The sequence below is a fragment of the Salvelinus fontinalis genome, chromosome 32 (genome assembly GCF_029448725.1).
Source record: "Salvelinus fontinalis isolate EN_2023a chromosome 32, ASM2944872v1, whole genome shotgun sequence".
NCBI classification, from domain to species: Eukaryota; Metazoa; Chordata; class Actinopteri; order Salmoniformes; family Salmonidae; genus Salvelinus; species Salvelinus fontinalis.
In genome coordinates this window covers 6,172,102-6,188,880 of record NC_074696.1, presented here as the reverse complement: position 1 = coordinate 6,188,880, position 16,779 = coordinate 6,172,102, and the positions used below count along the sequence as shown (strand labels likewise).

The window sequence follows — 16,779 nt, the reverse complement described above, 5'->3', positions numbered from 1 at the left end:
GAAGCATGGATCAGAAAACCAGTCAGTGTCTGGTGTGACCACCATTTGCTTCATGCAGCGAACCATCTCCTTCGCATAGAGTTGATCAGGCTGTTGATTGTGGAACGTTGTCTCACTCCTCTTCAATGACTGGGGAACGTTGTCCCTCTCCTCTTCAATGACTTTGGAACGTTGTCCCACTCCTCTTCAATGACTTTGGAACGTTGTCCCACTCCTCTTCAATGACTTTGGAACGTTGTCCCACTCCTCTTCAATGACTGTGGAACGTTGTCCCACTCCTCTTCAATGACTGTGGAACGTTGTCCCACTCCTCTTCAATGACTGTGGAACGTTGTCCCACTCCTCTTCAATGACTGTGGAACGTTGTCCCACTCCTCTTCAATGACTGTGGAACGTTGTCCCACTCCTCTTCAATGACTGTGGAACGTTGTCCCACTCCTCTTCAATGGCTGTGGAACGTTGTCCCACTCCTCTTCAATGACTGTGGAATGTTGTCTCACTCCTCTTCAATGGCTGTGGAACGTTGTCCCACTCCTCTTCAATGGCTGTGGAACGTTGTCCCACTCCTCTTCAATGGCTGTGGAATGTTGTCTCACTCCTCTTCAATGGCTGTGGAATGTTGTCTCACTCCTCTTCAATGGCTGTGGAATGTTGTCTCACTCCTCTTCAATGGCTGTGGAATGTTGTCTCACTCCTCTTCAATGACTGTGGAATGTTGTCTCACTCCTCTTCAATGGCTGTGGAATGTTGTCTCACTCCTCTTCAATGGCTGTGGAACGTTGTCTCACTCCTCTTCAATGACTGTGGAACGTTGTCCCACTCCTCTTCAATGACTGTGGAATGTTGTCTCACTCCTCTTCAATGGCTGTGGAACGTTGTCCCACTCCTCTTCAATGGCTGTGGAACGTTGTCTCACTCCTCTTCAATGGCTGTGGAATGTTGTCTCACTCTTCTTCAATGGCTGTGGAATGTTGTCTCACTCCTCTTCAATGGCTGTGGAATGTTGTCTCACTCCTCTTCAATGGCTGTGGAATGTTGTCTCACTCCTCTTCAATGACTGTGGAACGTTGTCTCACTCCTCTTCAATGGCTGTGGAACGTTGTCCCACTCCTCTTCATGGCTGTGGAACGTTGTCTCACTCCTCTTCAATGACTGTTGAACGTTGTCCCATTCCTCTTCAATGACTGTGGATTGTTGTCCAACTCCTCTTCAATGACTGGGGAATGTTGTTCCACTCCTCTTCAATGACTGTGCAAAGTTGCGGGATATTGGCGGGAACTGGAACACGCTGTTGTACATGTCGATCCAGAGCATCCCAAACATGCTCAATGGGTGACATGTCTGGTGAGTATGCAGGCCATTGAAGAACTGGGACATTTTCAGCTTCCAGGAGAAAGCGAAATTAACATTCAATTCTCTGGCAACTGCTCTGGTGGACATTCCTGCAGTCAGCATGCAATTGCATGACACCTCAAAAACTTGAGACATCTGTAGCATTGATTAGTGACAGAACTGCACACTAGATTGCCTTTTATGGACCCCCAGCACAAGGTGCACCTGTGTAATGACAATGCTGTTTAATCAGCTTCTTGATATGCCACACCTGTCAGGTGGATGGATCATCTTGGCAAAGGAGAAATGTTCACTAACAGGAATGTAAACAAATTTGTGCACAACATTTTAGAGAAAAGCATTTTGTTAGTATAGAACATTTCTGGGATATTTTATTTCAGCACGTGAAACATGGGACCAAAACGTTACTTTTTGCATTTATATTTTTTGTTCAGTGCAGTTGACGATAGGCTACTGCTTCAGATTTATTACAAAGACTGAATGACATTTAATACATGAGTTCAAATACATTAGCCATCTTTATTCCAATATTTGTGTCATTCGGAAAACAGTGCATGCTTAGTGAGGGGCTATGCGACAACAAAAGGGAAAAGTGTCATGCCTTGTAAAGTTTGGAACCGGCAGGAGGATGGTTCATGGGCGCTGCCTAGCAACCAACAAGAGTATAAGCGCATAGTGAGTGCCGTAGCGTTACGGCTACGTTTCATACTAAGCCGTAGCATTACGGCTACGTTACATACTAAGCCGTAGCGTTACGGCTACGTATCATACTAAGCCGTAGCGCTACGGCTACGTTTCATACTAAGCCGTAGCATTACGGCTACGTTTCATACTAAGCCGTAGCATTACGGCTACGTTTCATACTAAGCCGTAGCACTACGGCTACGTTTCATACTAAGCCGTAGCACTAAGACGTAGCATTACGGCTACGTTTCATACTAAGCCGTAGCACTAAGGCTACGTTTCATACTAAGCCGTAGCACTACGGCTACGTTTCATACTAAGCCGTAGCACTAAGCCGTAGCACTACGGCTACGTTTCATACTAAGCCGTAGCATTACGGCTACGTTTCATACTAAGCCGTAGCATTACGGCTACGTTTCATACTAAGCCGTAGCACTACGGCTACGTTTCATACTAAGCCGTAGCATTATGGCGCCAAAGGGGTTTCATTAAATGGCGCCTAAGGGGTTTCATTAAATGGCGCCTAAGGGGTTTAATTAAATGGCGCCTAAGGAGTTTCATTAAATGGCGCCTAAGGGAGTTTCATTAAATGGCGCCTAAGGGGTTTCATTAAATGGCGCCTAAGGAGTTTCATTAAATGGCGCCTAAGCGAGAAAGGGATTTCATAAAAAAAGCTGGCATGTCAAGTTTTTAAAACTTTAATAGAATACAATTTCAAGTTGTCAGTAAACAATACATTTGATTTAAAAAAAAAAGAAGAAAAGATTGGTCCTGAACTATCCAATGGCTGAAATGTATAGCTGTGCGACAATGTGCAACGGTGATCATCAACAGTCATAACCATCACAGCTACCAGCAGAGAAGGTAGTGGTTTGGAATAAAGCTATGTTATTAATAAAAAATTATTAAAATTGGCTCTGGCGCATCGTTCAAGTGTACCGAGTGTCATACATTGCAATGTAACTGTTAACCAGCTATACTTTGAGCTGGTTTCCTCAGACCAGAGATTAAGAGTTGTTCCTGGACTAAAAAAAAGCATTGTTCATTGGGAATCTCTAGTGAAAATGCTTTCTAGTCCAGGATGAGGCTTAATCTTGGTTGGGGAAACTGGCCCTATGAGATTGACACATGAGGTTGAATTGGCACAGCAAGTTCCACCATGCAAATCATTTCCTGCAGTTTACACACAAATACATATATATTTAGACTCCATACCCTTGTGTGTGTGTGTGTGTGTGATATATATATATACACACATATACACACACGCAATAAAGAGACGAAGAGAGTGATTAATCAAATCTCCTCTCCCCTAGTCTCCTCCATTTCCTCATCCTCAGTTTGACTCATTCGTCCTCCATCCCACCATCTTGATTTCAGGGTGTTGGCTTTAGGTGGACCCTTTTTTTTGTTGTTGTTGTGCCTATTATTGGTGGCTGGCACCGGAGGCTGGCGAAGGGAGGACAGCTCAAAAATAACAGCTGGAATGGAGTAAATGAAAGATGATACTATAAGCCTGTGCCCACCCCGTGTAAAGTGTCACCAGCCACCACTGGGAGGTGGATATTACCATTGTCCCCCTCTCTCACATGAGCCTGTTGACAGTGGTGGAGAGAAAGTCTTCGTAGCTCATGCGTATGTTTCCCGTCATGGCGGAGTCTTTCTCCCTGAAGGCCTGCGTCATGCTCTGTAGCTGTGTACACACCTGGATGAAAGAGTCTAGCTGCAGGGAACCAGGACGCCCAGAGCTCACAGCGTACTTAGCCGCTATCGTCTCAGTGAACTGGGGACTCAGGTTATATCCCATCTGGGACAGGGCTGGAGGGAGGGAGGGAGAGACAGAGGACAAAGACCAAGAGATTAAGACAATGTTTTTATTTCATTTTTCTCCATCAATCAAAATGTCTTCTGCTTACATTGTCATCACAGAGAGTTTTCACTAAGTCATGTTTTGACGTCAAAATGAAAATTCTATTGAAGTGGGGAGTTAGGATTCACCTCATACTGGCACACAAGCACACCCCACACACACGCCTTACCTTGGTGTAGCTCAGTGCCACTGATGCAGCCGGACCGGTCGCGGTCGTACTGTTGGAACAACTGTCTCCACTGTTGCATGAAGACCCACAGGGCTGAGAACCCAAACAGGTCGATACGGCCAGACTTGGTCTTGTCAAACATGTCTGGTATAAAACAGGAGAGGAAATACACGAATTCACAGCAGGTCTACAGCTGACAACAAGAGGTTAATGGGTTGTATTGGTAACCACACCAGGTGACTTGTAGAAAATGAACATGTTTCTTTTCTTTTCTTATCCCATTCGAGAGAGTTACTGTCAGGTACATTTATGTTCTAAGGGAAAGTACAGATGTCTTTTAGTGAATGGGAAAACTATGGTTGGTAAAAACCCAGTGGGAGTCAATAGTATATGACACAAGGGGTATGAGTCAATACGACAAGTCTACGACACAAGGGGTATGAGTCAATACGACAAGTCTACGACACAAGGGGTATGAGTCAATACGACAAGTCTACGACACAAGGGGTATGAGTCAATACGACAAGTCTACGACACAAGGGGTATGAGTCAATACGACAAGTCTACGACACAAGGGGTATGAGTCAATACGACAAGTCTACGACACAAGGGGTATGAGTCAATACGACAAGTCTACGACACAAGGGGTATGAGTCAATACGACAAGTCTACGACACAAGGGGTATGAGTCAATACGACAAGTCTACGACACAAGGGGTATGAGTCAATACGACAAGTCTACGACACAAGGGGTATGAGTCAATACGACAAGTCTACGACACAAGGGGTATGAGTCAATACGACAAGTCTACGACACAAGGGGTATGAGTCAATACGACAAGTCTACGACACAAGGGGTATGAGTCAATACGACAAGTCTACGACACAAGGGGTATGAGTCAATACGACAAGTCTACGACAGAAGGGTATGGAGTCAATACGACAAGTCTACGACAGAAGGGGTATGAGTCAATACGACAAGTCTACGACAGAAGGGGTATGAGTCAATACGACAAGTCTACGACAGAAGGGGTATGAGTCAATACGACAAGTCTACGACAGAAGGGGTATGAGTCAATACGACAAGTCTACGACAGAAGGGGTATGAGTCAATACGACAAGTCTACGACACAAGGGGTATGGAGTCAATACGACAAGTCTACGACAGAAGGGGTATGAGTCAATACGACAAGTCTACGACAGAAGGGGTATGAGTCAATACGACAAGTCTACGACAGAAGGGGTATGAGTCAATACGACAAGTCTACGACAGAAGGGGTATGAGTCAATACGACAAGTCTACGACAGAAGGGGTATGAGTCAATACGACAAGTCTACGACAGAAGGGGTATGAGTCAATACGACAAGTCTACGACAGAAGGGGTATGAGTCAATACGACAAGTCTACGACAGAAGGGGTATGAGTCAATACGACAAGTCTACGACAGAAGGGGTATGAGTCAATACGACAAGTCTACGACAGAAGGGGTATGAGTCAATACGACAAGTCTACGACAGAAGGGGTATGAGTCAATACGACAAGTCTACGACAGAAGGGGTATGAGTCAATACGACAAGTCTACGACAGAAGGGGTATGAGTCAATACGACAAGTCTACGACAGAAGGGGTATGAGTCAATACGACAAGTCTACGACAGAAGGGGTATGAGTCAATACGACAAGTCTACGACAGAAGGGGTATGAGTCAATACGACAAGTCTACGACAGAAGGGGTATGAGTCAATACGACAAGTCTATGACAGAAGGGGTATGAGTCAATACGACAAGTCTACGACAGAAGGGTATGAGTCAATACGACAGAAGGGTATGAGTCAATACGACAAGCCTATGACAGAAGGGGTATGAGTCAATACGACAAGTCTACGACAGAAGGGGTATGAGTCAATACGACAAGTCTACGACAGAAGGGGTATGAGTCAATACGACAAGTCTACGACAGAAGGGGTATGAGTCAATACGACAAGTCTACGACAGAAGGGGTATGAGTCAATACGACAAGTCTACGACAGAAGGGGTATGGAAACTACATGATATCTACTGGCACACCACTATACACTAACTCCACGAATATGTCATTCACATAAAATGTGATGTGTGTGACCTGTAAGAGTGAAGATTTGAACACTTTGCCCAAGTCTTCACTCTGTCCTACCTGTTAACAGTCCATATGCGAGTAGGACAGTTTTGAATGTCTGACTCAAAAGATAAATCATCATCATCATCCCCTTTACATGTCTTTAATTCTCCCTCTCTCCATACTTTCCAGCACCCTACTCTTCCCCTCCCTCTCTCTACATCTAGGGCTGTTGCAGTGACCATATTACTGCCACACCGGCGGTCACAAGTCATGACGACACTCAAATTCCTACATTACCATTTAGTCACAGTAATTAGGCTTCTCCAAGCTCTGATGGTGCTGCTGGTCATTAGTATCCTACCAAACTTGCTAACTGCCTGGTACTCAGCACTCCATTGTCCCTCTAATCACTCTGACATCAATGCAAACGTAATGGTAAATCTAGTCAAACATTTCATGAGAGCCAATGAGCTCATGTATAGTGAGTCCTCCAGATCAGATAGTAGGGATGACCAGGGATGTTCTCTTGATAAGTGCGTGAATTGGACCATTTTCCTGTCCTGCTAAACATTCGTTACATTTTGATTACTTTTAGGTGTCAGTGAAAAATGTAGTGACGTAAAAGTTGTAAAAAATAGTAAAGTAAAAGTACACATACCAAAAAAAGTTAATACTTTCAAGTACTACTTAAGTACTTCACTGCTCAATTGAGAAATTACACGTAGGGCTGCACGATATGGGCAAACAATCTAGGACTTGTTTTTAACCAAATGTTGCAATTGCGATTTGACTACCGAATTAAACAAAACTGTTGGAATCATGGAAATAGAATGACCATTATAAATTCTAAAAGTTATAATATAATAGTGGGCACTTTGAACACAGTGCTGTTTGAGATGACAACGAATTAAAAATGCCAGGGTGGAGATATTGTGACAGGGTAGGAACTAAAGTGTTGATAAGTGTTTCTTAGGGGACCCTATACGCTTTGGCTACATTGCATGTTTTCTCTTAGCTACTTCATGTAGCTAACATATTCTTGCTTTTCATATTCCGCTTTGATTTAGAAGATATCGTTGCACAAACAACATGCTGATTTAGGTCTACACCATCACTGGTATTATCTAGCTGTATTAGCTAGCTACGTTTGCTCTTACTCAGTACATTTATTAGCTAGCTAGCTATTAGCATTAGCGGCTAACAATTAGCATCTCACAAGATTTAGGGAAACTTGCTAAGAAAAGACAAACTATCTGTTTGCTGATGTAAGAAACACAAACTAATAGTGTCATTATAGGACGCTAGTGGATTTAAAGTAAGAAGCAAAGTGAAAACAGCATTGTTGCATGTGCTGCGTTGACCAACGCAAGTGTCTCCTGGTTGAGGAACATCAAATGTGCTCCTTGAGTGACAGTGGAAGGGGACATGGCGAGGTCTGTGTGGAAAGTGGAAGGGGACATGGCGAGGTCTGTGTGGAAAGTGGAAGGGGACATGGCTAGGTCTGTTTGGAAAGTGGAAGGGGACATGGCGAGGTCTGTGTGGAAAGTGGAAGGGGACATGGCGAGGTCTGTGTGGAAAGTGGAAGGGGACATGGCGAGGTCTGTGTGGAAAGTGGAAGGGGACATGGCGAGGTCTGTGTGGAAAGTGGAAGGGGACATGGCGAGGTCTGTGTGGAAAGTGGAAGGGGACATGGCGAGGTCTGTGTGGAAAGTGGAAGGGGACATGGCGAGGTCTGTGTGGAAAGTGGAAGGGGACATGGCGAGGTCTGTGTGGAAAGTGGAAGGGGACATGGCGAGGTCTGTGTGGAAAGTGGAAGGGGACATGGCGAGGTCTGTGTGGAAAGTGTCACGGAGAGAAAGAGCGGAGAGAGATGACTCAAGTAGCGAAGTAAACTATAAAAATTGACATTACACATGGCGTATCACATTTAACAAACCAAACATTCAAATACTGGTATAGAAGGTAAAGTAAAAACTCAAACCGGTCCCTGTATCAATACCGCTATATAGTAAAATACGGTATACTGCCCAGCTGCACTATAGGGGATAGTAGATTGACATAGGCTAGTGCTTTTGTTGTTTGTAAGGCCGACTCATCTTGTTGACTGACGGAAATAAAATGTGGACATTTCTTCCAATATGCACCTCGGAATTGGATAAGGACGCGCACAGTTGCGTCCCCAATGTGTCCGTCTTCACTTGTAGCCTGTGAGAAGGACCCGATCACGTGACGGAGAGCCGTGTGAGTGAGGAGACCCTGAGTGTGATGGGCAATCCGAAGAGAGAAGGGCAAAACGCAGCACTCCGAGCCGCAAAAGGCACGGATTTGTTTTGATGCATTACAGCCACAAAGGGGACGGCGCCGTGAAATTTGAGGCATTATCAAGTGCATGTCAAAATTGTGAATGAGAGACTGATGAAGTGTGTACAGCCTACACAAAAAAATGCCTTTCAAGTGACTTTCTTCAAATCATCATTAGAGTCGCATTATGCAGCCTTACAATGTATTAAAAAATTAAAACATATAGCCCAACATTTGTAGAACTACTAGTTAAATTAATAACTCTAAATTAAGCATCTAGGAATACCTATTTCTTTGTTAACCGCTCGACACAGAATAGCCGCATGTGCGCACTACCTCAAATCACTTGGAGAAAATATTTTATATTTCATTATGCTTTGTTCAATCGTATTGTTTATACTATAAAAATAATGCCAACGGAATTCTAAGCAAATCTTGTCTGCTAAATGAACTAGTGTCGCCCCACAGCCATCTGACATAGCCACATCAGGACCTGCTAAATGAACTAGCGTAGCCCACAGCCAGATCAGGAACTGCTAAATGAACTAGTGTAGCCCATAGCCAGATCAGGCCCTGCTAAATGAACTAGCGTAGCCCACAGTCATATGACAAAGCCACATCAGGACCTGCTAAATGAACTAGCGTAGCCCACAGCCATATGACAAAGCCAGATCAGGACCTGCTAAATGAACTAGCGTAGCCCACAGCCAGATCAGGACCTGCTAAATGAACCAGTGTAGCCCACAGCCATATGACATAGCCAGATCAGGACCTGCTAAATGAGCTCGTGTAGCCCACAGCCATATGACATAGCCAGATCAGGACCTGCTAAATGAACTAGCGTAGCCCACAGCCATATGACATAGCCAGATCAGGACCTGCTAAATGAACTAGTGTAGCTCACAGCCATATGACATAGCCACATCAGGACCTGCTAAATGAACCAGTGTAGCCCACAGCCATATGACACAGCCACATCAGGAACTAACGTAAGGACAACTCAGAGTATGGTATTCTGTTCTTCTGAAACAGACTACATTTACTTCACATAATGTTTCTTTAGACCTGTCCAAAATGAATCATGGATTTATTGTTAAGGTGTAGGCTACCTAACATGGATTTATTAGACTTTTTAAAAAATGGCTTGTAAGAAGCCAGGAGATACTAAATGTGTTTAAGTTAATTAAATGGTCAATTACCATGAGACAGACAGTTATTTGCATGACAATCACTGTCTGATAAAATGTCTACACCTCCCTCTTTCCATCCACCTCTTCCCTGTTTAACTCACTGATCATCATAAGGCAGGTCTCGTCGTTGAAGGCTGACCAGTTGGAGTTTACCAGAGCCTGTTTCAGTTCCTTTAGAGTGATAGAGCCACTATGGTCTGTATCCACTGTCTGGAACCACTGGTATGCTTCTGGGTTCACCCCTGGTGGTATGTTACCTAGGGAGGAGAGAGAGAGAGAGAGAGATGGATGAGTGGTAAACGAGAAGAGACTTACAGGTTAAACCATTCTAACACAGTTTTTAGTTGAGGTTTGTGTGCATGCCTTGGAAAATGTCTTGTCTGTGCATGCGTCATGCCATCTCTGGAGAGAGTGACAGACAGAGACACAGAGAGAGAGACAGAGAGAGACAGAACTGTTTCCAGGTCAGTTAAAAAGACACTGATTAATAAAACACACTTCCATTCAGGTTGTAGTAGATAGGAAAGATAACCATGGCAACATATAACTGGTAGATGGAAGGAGACTGACAGATTGAAAGGCCAGCCGGACCACAGATAGACAGATAGAGGGAAGGGGGAAGTAGAGTGAGTGAAAGAGAGAGAAGGGGGAAGTAGAGTGAGTGAAAGAGAGAGCGAGAGAAGGGGGAAGTAGAGTGAGTGAAAGAGAGAGAGAGAGAGAAGGGGGAAGTAGAGTGAGCGAAAGAGAGAGCGAGAGAGAAGGGGGAAGTAGAGTGAGCGAAAGAGAGAGCGAGAGAGAAGGGGGAAGTAGGGTGAGCGAGAGAGAGAGCGAGAGAGAAGGGGGAAGTAGAGTGAGCGAGAGAGAGAGCGAGAGAGAAGGGGGAAGTAGAGTGAGCGAGAGAGAGAGCGAGAGAGAAGGGGGAAGTAGAGTGAGTGAGAGAGAGAGCGAGAGAGAAGGGGGAAGTAGAGTGAGTGAGAGAGAGAGCGAGAGAGAAGGGGGAAGTAGAGTGAGTGAGAGAGAGAGCGAGAGAAGGGGGAAGTAGAGTGAGTGAGAGAGAGAGCGAGAGAAGGGGGAAGTAGAGTGAGTGAGAGAGAGAGCGAGAGAAGGGGGAAGTAGAGTGAGCGAGAGAGAGAGCGAGAGAAGGGGGAAGTAGAGTGAGCGAGAGAGAGAGCGAGAGAAGGGGGAAGTAGAGTGAGCGAAAGAGAGAGCGAGAGAGAAGGGGGAAGTAGAGTGAGCGAGAGAGAGAGAGAGAGAAGGGGGAAGTAGAGTGAGCGAAAGAGAGAGCGAGAGAGAAGGGGGAAGTAGAGTGAGTGAGAGAGAGAGAGAGAGAGAAGGGGGAAGTAGAGTGAGTGAGTGAGAGAGAGAGAGAAGGGGGAAGTAGAGTGAGTGAGTGAGAGAGAGAGAGAAGGGGGAAGTAGAGTGAGTGAGTGAGAGAGAGAGAGAAGGGGGAAGTAGAGTGAGTGAGTGAGAGAGAGAGAGAGAGAGAGAGAGAGAGAGAGAAGGGGGAAGTAGAGTGAGTGAGAGAGAGAGAGAGAGAGAAGGGGGAAGTAGAGTGAGTGAGAGAGAGAGAGAGAGAAGGGGGAAGTAGAGTGAGTGAGAGAGAGAGAGAGAGAAGGGGGAAGTAGAGTGAGTGAGAGAGAGAGAGAGAGAGAGAAGGGGGAAGAAGAGTGAGTGAAAGAGAGAGAGAGAGAGAAGGGGGAGGTAGAGTGAGTGAAAGAGAGAGAGAGAGAGAAGGGGGAGGTAGAGTGAGTGAAAGAGAGAGAGAGAGAAGGGGGAGGTAGAGTGAGTGAGTGAAAGAGAGAGAAGGGGGAAGTAGAGTCAGTTAAAGAGAGAGAGAGAGAGAAGGGGGAAGTAGAGTGAGTGAAAGAGAGAGAAGGGGAAGTAGAGTGAGTGAAAGAGAGAGAGAGAGAAAGAGAGAGAGGTAGAGTGTCATTTAAAGCTGAGCCCAAATGCATGCTGTCCCTGTAGGGAGTGGTAATAAGTCTGTTTATCAGCCCTGTGACTCAGCTACCACAGGGGGACAATATCACTAACGCGCACACACACACACACACACACACACACACACACACACACACACACACACACACACACACACACACACACACACACACACACACACACACACACACACACACACACACACACACACACACACAATTAACCCAGTCATCACTCCACCAGTCTAAGTCCTGCTCATGTAACAGTTTAAGTTTACGGCGTCCCCTCGCCCCGACCCGGGCGCGAACCAGGAACCCTCTGCACACATCAGCAACAGTCACCCACGAAGCGTCGTTACCCATCGCTCCACAAAAGCCACGGCCCTTCCAGAGTAAGGTGCAACACTACTTCTAGGTTTCAGAGCAAGTGACGTAACTGATTGAAACACTACTAGCGCGTACCCGCTAACTAGCTAGTCATTTCACATCCGTTACACTCAGTGGTACAAAGTAAATCCTGTCAGTCTCCACAGGACAGGCGGCCTCCATAGAGGAAAATCTATGGAGCAAGAGATCCTGTCTGAACCCTTGTCTGAGATACTCAGTATCACACATGTTTGTTTTACTATACTTGTGGGGACCAAATCATTGATTCCCATTCTAAATCCTATTTTCCCTAACCAGTAAGCCTAACCCGTAAGCCTAACCCGTAAGCCTGAAAATAGCCTTCTTCCTGGTGGGGACTGGCAACATGTTTTCATAGTTTTACTATCCTTGTGAGGACTTCTGGTCCCCACCAAACCACACAGTGAAAACTATAACATAGTAACTGACCTGCTGGAGACTGCTGTCCATAGGGCCCTCCCTGTGGCTGTCCTCCATACCCCCCAGCATAGGGCCCTCCAGGGGTCTGTCCCCCTCCGTATGGGGCCCCTGGTGCTCCCCCAGCCTGCCTCCCCTGTCCTGGGGCCCCATAGCCCCCGTAGGGTCCACCTGGGGTAGCCCCTCCAGCATTCTGACTCCCTGGAGGTGCGGTCGCTCCCCCGTACGGGGCGTAGCCCGATGGGCCAGAGCCTCCGTACTGTCCTGGTGGGGCACTACCCCCGTATGGAGCACCAGGGGGTGGGTGTTGACGGGGGAAGTTACCCCCTCCGGCTTGTCCTCCTGGATAACCCTGGAGAGAGGGAAGGAGGATGTTCAATTGGTTAATATGATAAAACACAAATCATAACATAGTAGCCTAGGTTACTGTTGATTCTCTTTTCTATTAGTAAAGACAGCAAGGAGCATATTGTGTCTCCGACATGCAAATATCACCATATTGCCTAAATAAGGCCAAACTATATAACACAAATAACCCGATACGGATGATTATTATGCCAATATAGCCTACTACATACAACTGAAACAATAAACCTGGTTTACAGCCATTGGACTCTACCAGTCATTAATTGAGCAACATTAGGCCACTAAAACACAAGCACTAGGCTACAGCCAAGCACATGTAGCCGCTGGGGCAAACTTAGCCCAATACCACATATCGGACTAATGGAGTCGAACGTTACTCCATATATTCCAAGGAACCTTACATGTTCCGTTTAAATGCAAATTGGTTCTGGAAACCAAAAAGAGTCAAATACTCCATCTAAACGTGAATCGATTCTCAACTGTGGTCCGGTTCTAGAAACATAAGCACTCTACTTTCCTGTCACATCCAAGATATTTCACAAATAGAAAATAAACATTAGCTGCACCGTGTTTTAACCGGTTAACACAGTTGCAGCAGACATCATTTTTCAGCGACAACACATTTGTCTTCCGTTTACACCCAGGTGTTCTAGGAGAGGCCGGTAGCTAATTAGCACAGGTCTTCCGCCTTTTTTTTCTGTAAATACGCGCTGTAAACATGGTATTATGTCCGTGTGGGAAGACTAACTCTATAAAAAAAGGTGTGTAGTATTTTAAAGTTATCTTTTGAAAATGATGTCTTGCTGATTTGAAAGTACCGCAAAGCGACGGGTGTAAATGTTCACAACAAGCGTCCGGGCTCTAAACAAAATTCCCCTGGTCAGATTATACTGTAGTCAATAGGCGCTAAAGCAGCTAGCGTCTATGGGTAGGGCAAGCTATGCCTACTTATAGTTACAATGTAACAAAAGGCAACTGTTTCAAGGGACAAATTATGCTTACTACATAAATGTAACAGTGTATCAACTCTGCTAGGACACAGAAACCGGTAATATTGTAACTAGTTACATGTTTATACGCGCCTTGCTAAAGGCTAGCTGCTGTAACTTTTTTTTGTAGCATTAGCAGTCAATAATAGGTTATACCGCAGTCCACTCACTTCACCACCTCAAACGACTACACACCAAACGCATAGATGGACATATCATAACGAACAACAGTAAATAGCTATTATACATGTTTATAATAAATATCAAACCAGGATAAGCTATATTTACCTGGCCGTAGTTAAAACTCATTTCGAAAAGAACTTCGATACCCACGTATCCGCACAGAATAAATTCAACCACCTTCTCGAAGCGGATTGGCGCATTTTGCTTGTCAGTCAAAACCACACCCTCGTCCAACGCGTCTGATTGGTCGAGAGAGTGGAACAAATGATCACGGTGGAACTAATGAGTCATACCTCGAGAATGCAACGAAACTACATGAAAATATGAATCAAGAGTCCGATGAGGTGACGCACAATTGGCCCAGCGTCATCCGGGTTAGGGGAGGGTTTGGCCGCCCGGGATGTCCTTGTCCCATCGCGCTTTAGTGACTCTTGTGGCAGGCCGGGCGCATGCACGCTGACGCTATCGTCTATGGGGGGTGATATGGGCCAGAATTAAGCCTAGGCAACCGTACTAGGATGTTATTGCGAGATGTTATTGCGAGTGTAGCGAAATGCTTGTGCTTCTAGTTCTGACAGTGCAGCAATGTCTAACAAGTAATATCTAACAATTACACAACAAATACATAATACACACATCTAAGTGAAGAATGGAATAAGAATATATAAATATATGGATGAGCAATGTCAGAGTGGCATAGGCTAATGTAGCCGATGTGAAATGGCTAGCTAGTTAGCGGTGGTGCGCGCTAATAGAGTTTCAATCGGTGACGTCACTCGCTCTGAGACCTGAAGTAGTTGTTCCCTTTGCTCTGCAAGGGCCGTGGCTTTTGTGGAGTGATGGGTAACGATGCTTCGTGGGTGTCAGTTGTTGATGTGTGCAGAGGGTCCCTGGTTCGAGCCCGGGTAGGGGCGAGGAGAAGGACGGAATAAATACTGTTACATTGTCCTTCTCCTGTAGGTGACAAGCCAAATTCCTTCAGCGTCCCGAGGTTGAAGAGGCGCTTTTGCGCCTTCTTCACCACACTGTCTGTGTGGGTGAACCATTTCAGTTTGTCAGTGATATGTATGCAGAGGAACTTAAAGTTTTCCACCTTCTCCACTGCTGTCCCGTCGATGTGGATAGGGAGGTGCTCCCTGTCGCCTACCAATGAACATCTGACTGACACGACTTGATGCCAACGCCTTACGTCTGCGTGAAGCCTGCGTGTTAATGAAAGTCATAAGGTGCATAGTTTATATTTATTTTAATAAAAGCCGACATTCCGAACCAGCCACCTTGAGCTGTAGTGTAGCCTACATTGTATTTCCTGTATTTCCTGTTATCACTAATTGCCTAGAAAAGATTATGTCCAATCTATAGGTAATCTGTCTTTTCCCTCAACACCTCATGACATGGTATGTTATCTTATCTCGCTGTATACAGATCTAAAATGTTGTTAGCCAATCACAGACTGTGTTGTTACCAGTTCCCAGCAGCCTACGTCAGACAACCAATAAGAGTTGTGTCCATTGCCTTTTCATTCGAATAGAGGAGATCATTGGCTTTCCCAGAGGGCATTTGAGAGCTCGGTGGCGACACAGACATTCATTTGTTAGTTGTTGTTTTTTTACAAGCGGCAGACGCGATTTCCGAGAGTGTTTGTCCCAGATAGTTTCCTTAGAGACAATGAAAAAAGTTACCAAGATGTCCTTGATCCGATTGAGGAGTACGTAGGCTATATTTAAGTTCTGCTATTGTTAGGAAATATTTATGCCTACTGTGTTGATAAGGCAAATTTGGTTTCTTTGAAAATAATAACTTTTTTGTTGTTAACGAGTTGTCGAAAGCACGTAGGCAATATTATTTACTCTGTCGATAGGGGAGTAGGCTTGTGTACAACAATAACGTAATTTGATTAAACTAGTATTCATTATTTCATGGATTAAATAAATTGTAATTGAAAATATACACACATGGTGCTATAGGATATATACATATTTTACATTGTAATACACTCTGTACATACTATTGTACTATAGGATATATACATATTTTACATTGTAATACACTTCCCCTACATGCCATTAAGAGCTGGAGCTATGAGTTTGTTTTTCCACTGTCACTAGGCCTACACATTCACACTCAGACTGAATTGAATGGGGGATGCATAAGTACTTTTCACTGACGAAGGGAAACGATGTACGACATACAACATCGATCGAAGACCTTAAAATCATTCCTGACAAGACCAATGATATCATAACAGTATCCTAATATATTGTGGATACGGGAGTAGCATATTCTACAATAATGTAACTGTATGTGCTTGTATGATATATATAATTGATGAACTAAATTGTAAATGTGGATGGGTACGCTATTTAATTCAGTGATTACGGTATTGTACAATGTAGATACAGGAGTAGCGTATATAGTCTACAATAATAATGTATTTGAATGTGCTATAGTATAATTTATTTAATTGATTAATTCAAATGTAAATGGGGATGGGTACTCTACTTCATTCAGTGAATACTGGATGTCTTTCTATCTCTGGGAGTATGTTAATGAAGGCTTTTCAAGCTGTTGAACTATGCCTAGCTCGAACTAATTTCTAAATCTATCTTTTAGTCAAGGAGTGATGAGACACAAGCAAACCTCTTCTCCTGTTCAATTAATTTACCGCCACACTGAAAAAGGACTGTACACACACACCTCTGTGCCCATCTCATTGCAACATGATCCATCCAAGGCTGAAGATGGATGCCTAAAATGTGAGAAATGAAAACATGATTCTACAGTATTGTGTTTGTGTGTGTGTGTGTGTGGAGG

The 16,779-nt window shown here is 44.6% G+C and overlaps 1 protein-coding gene across 1 annotated transcript; it reads right to left on the bottom strand.

The window, feature by feature from the left end:
• Positions 1-2,719: 2,719 nt before the first annotated feature.
• Positions 2,720-14,385, bottom strand: pef1 (penta-EF-hand domain containing 1). Its single transcript, XM_055893242.1, has 5 exons — positions 14,071-14,385; positions 12,440-12,779; positions 9,767-9,922; positions 4,077-4,220; positions 2,720-3,855 (listed from the first exon to the last, which is right to left on the bottom strand). Exons 1-5 carry the CDS (start codon positions 14,089-14,091, stop codon positions 3,623-3,625), a joined length of 894 nt encoding a protein of 297 aa, XP_055749217.1. The 5' UTR covers positions 14,092-14,385; the 3' UTR covers positions 2,720-3,622.
• Between the last annotated feature and the right edge of the window lie 2,394 nt (positions 14,386-16,779).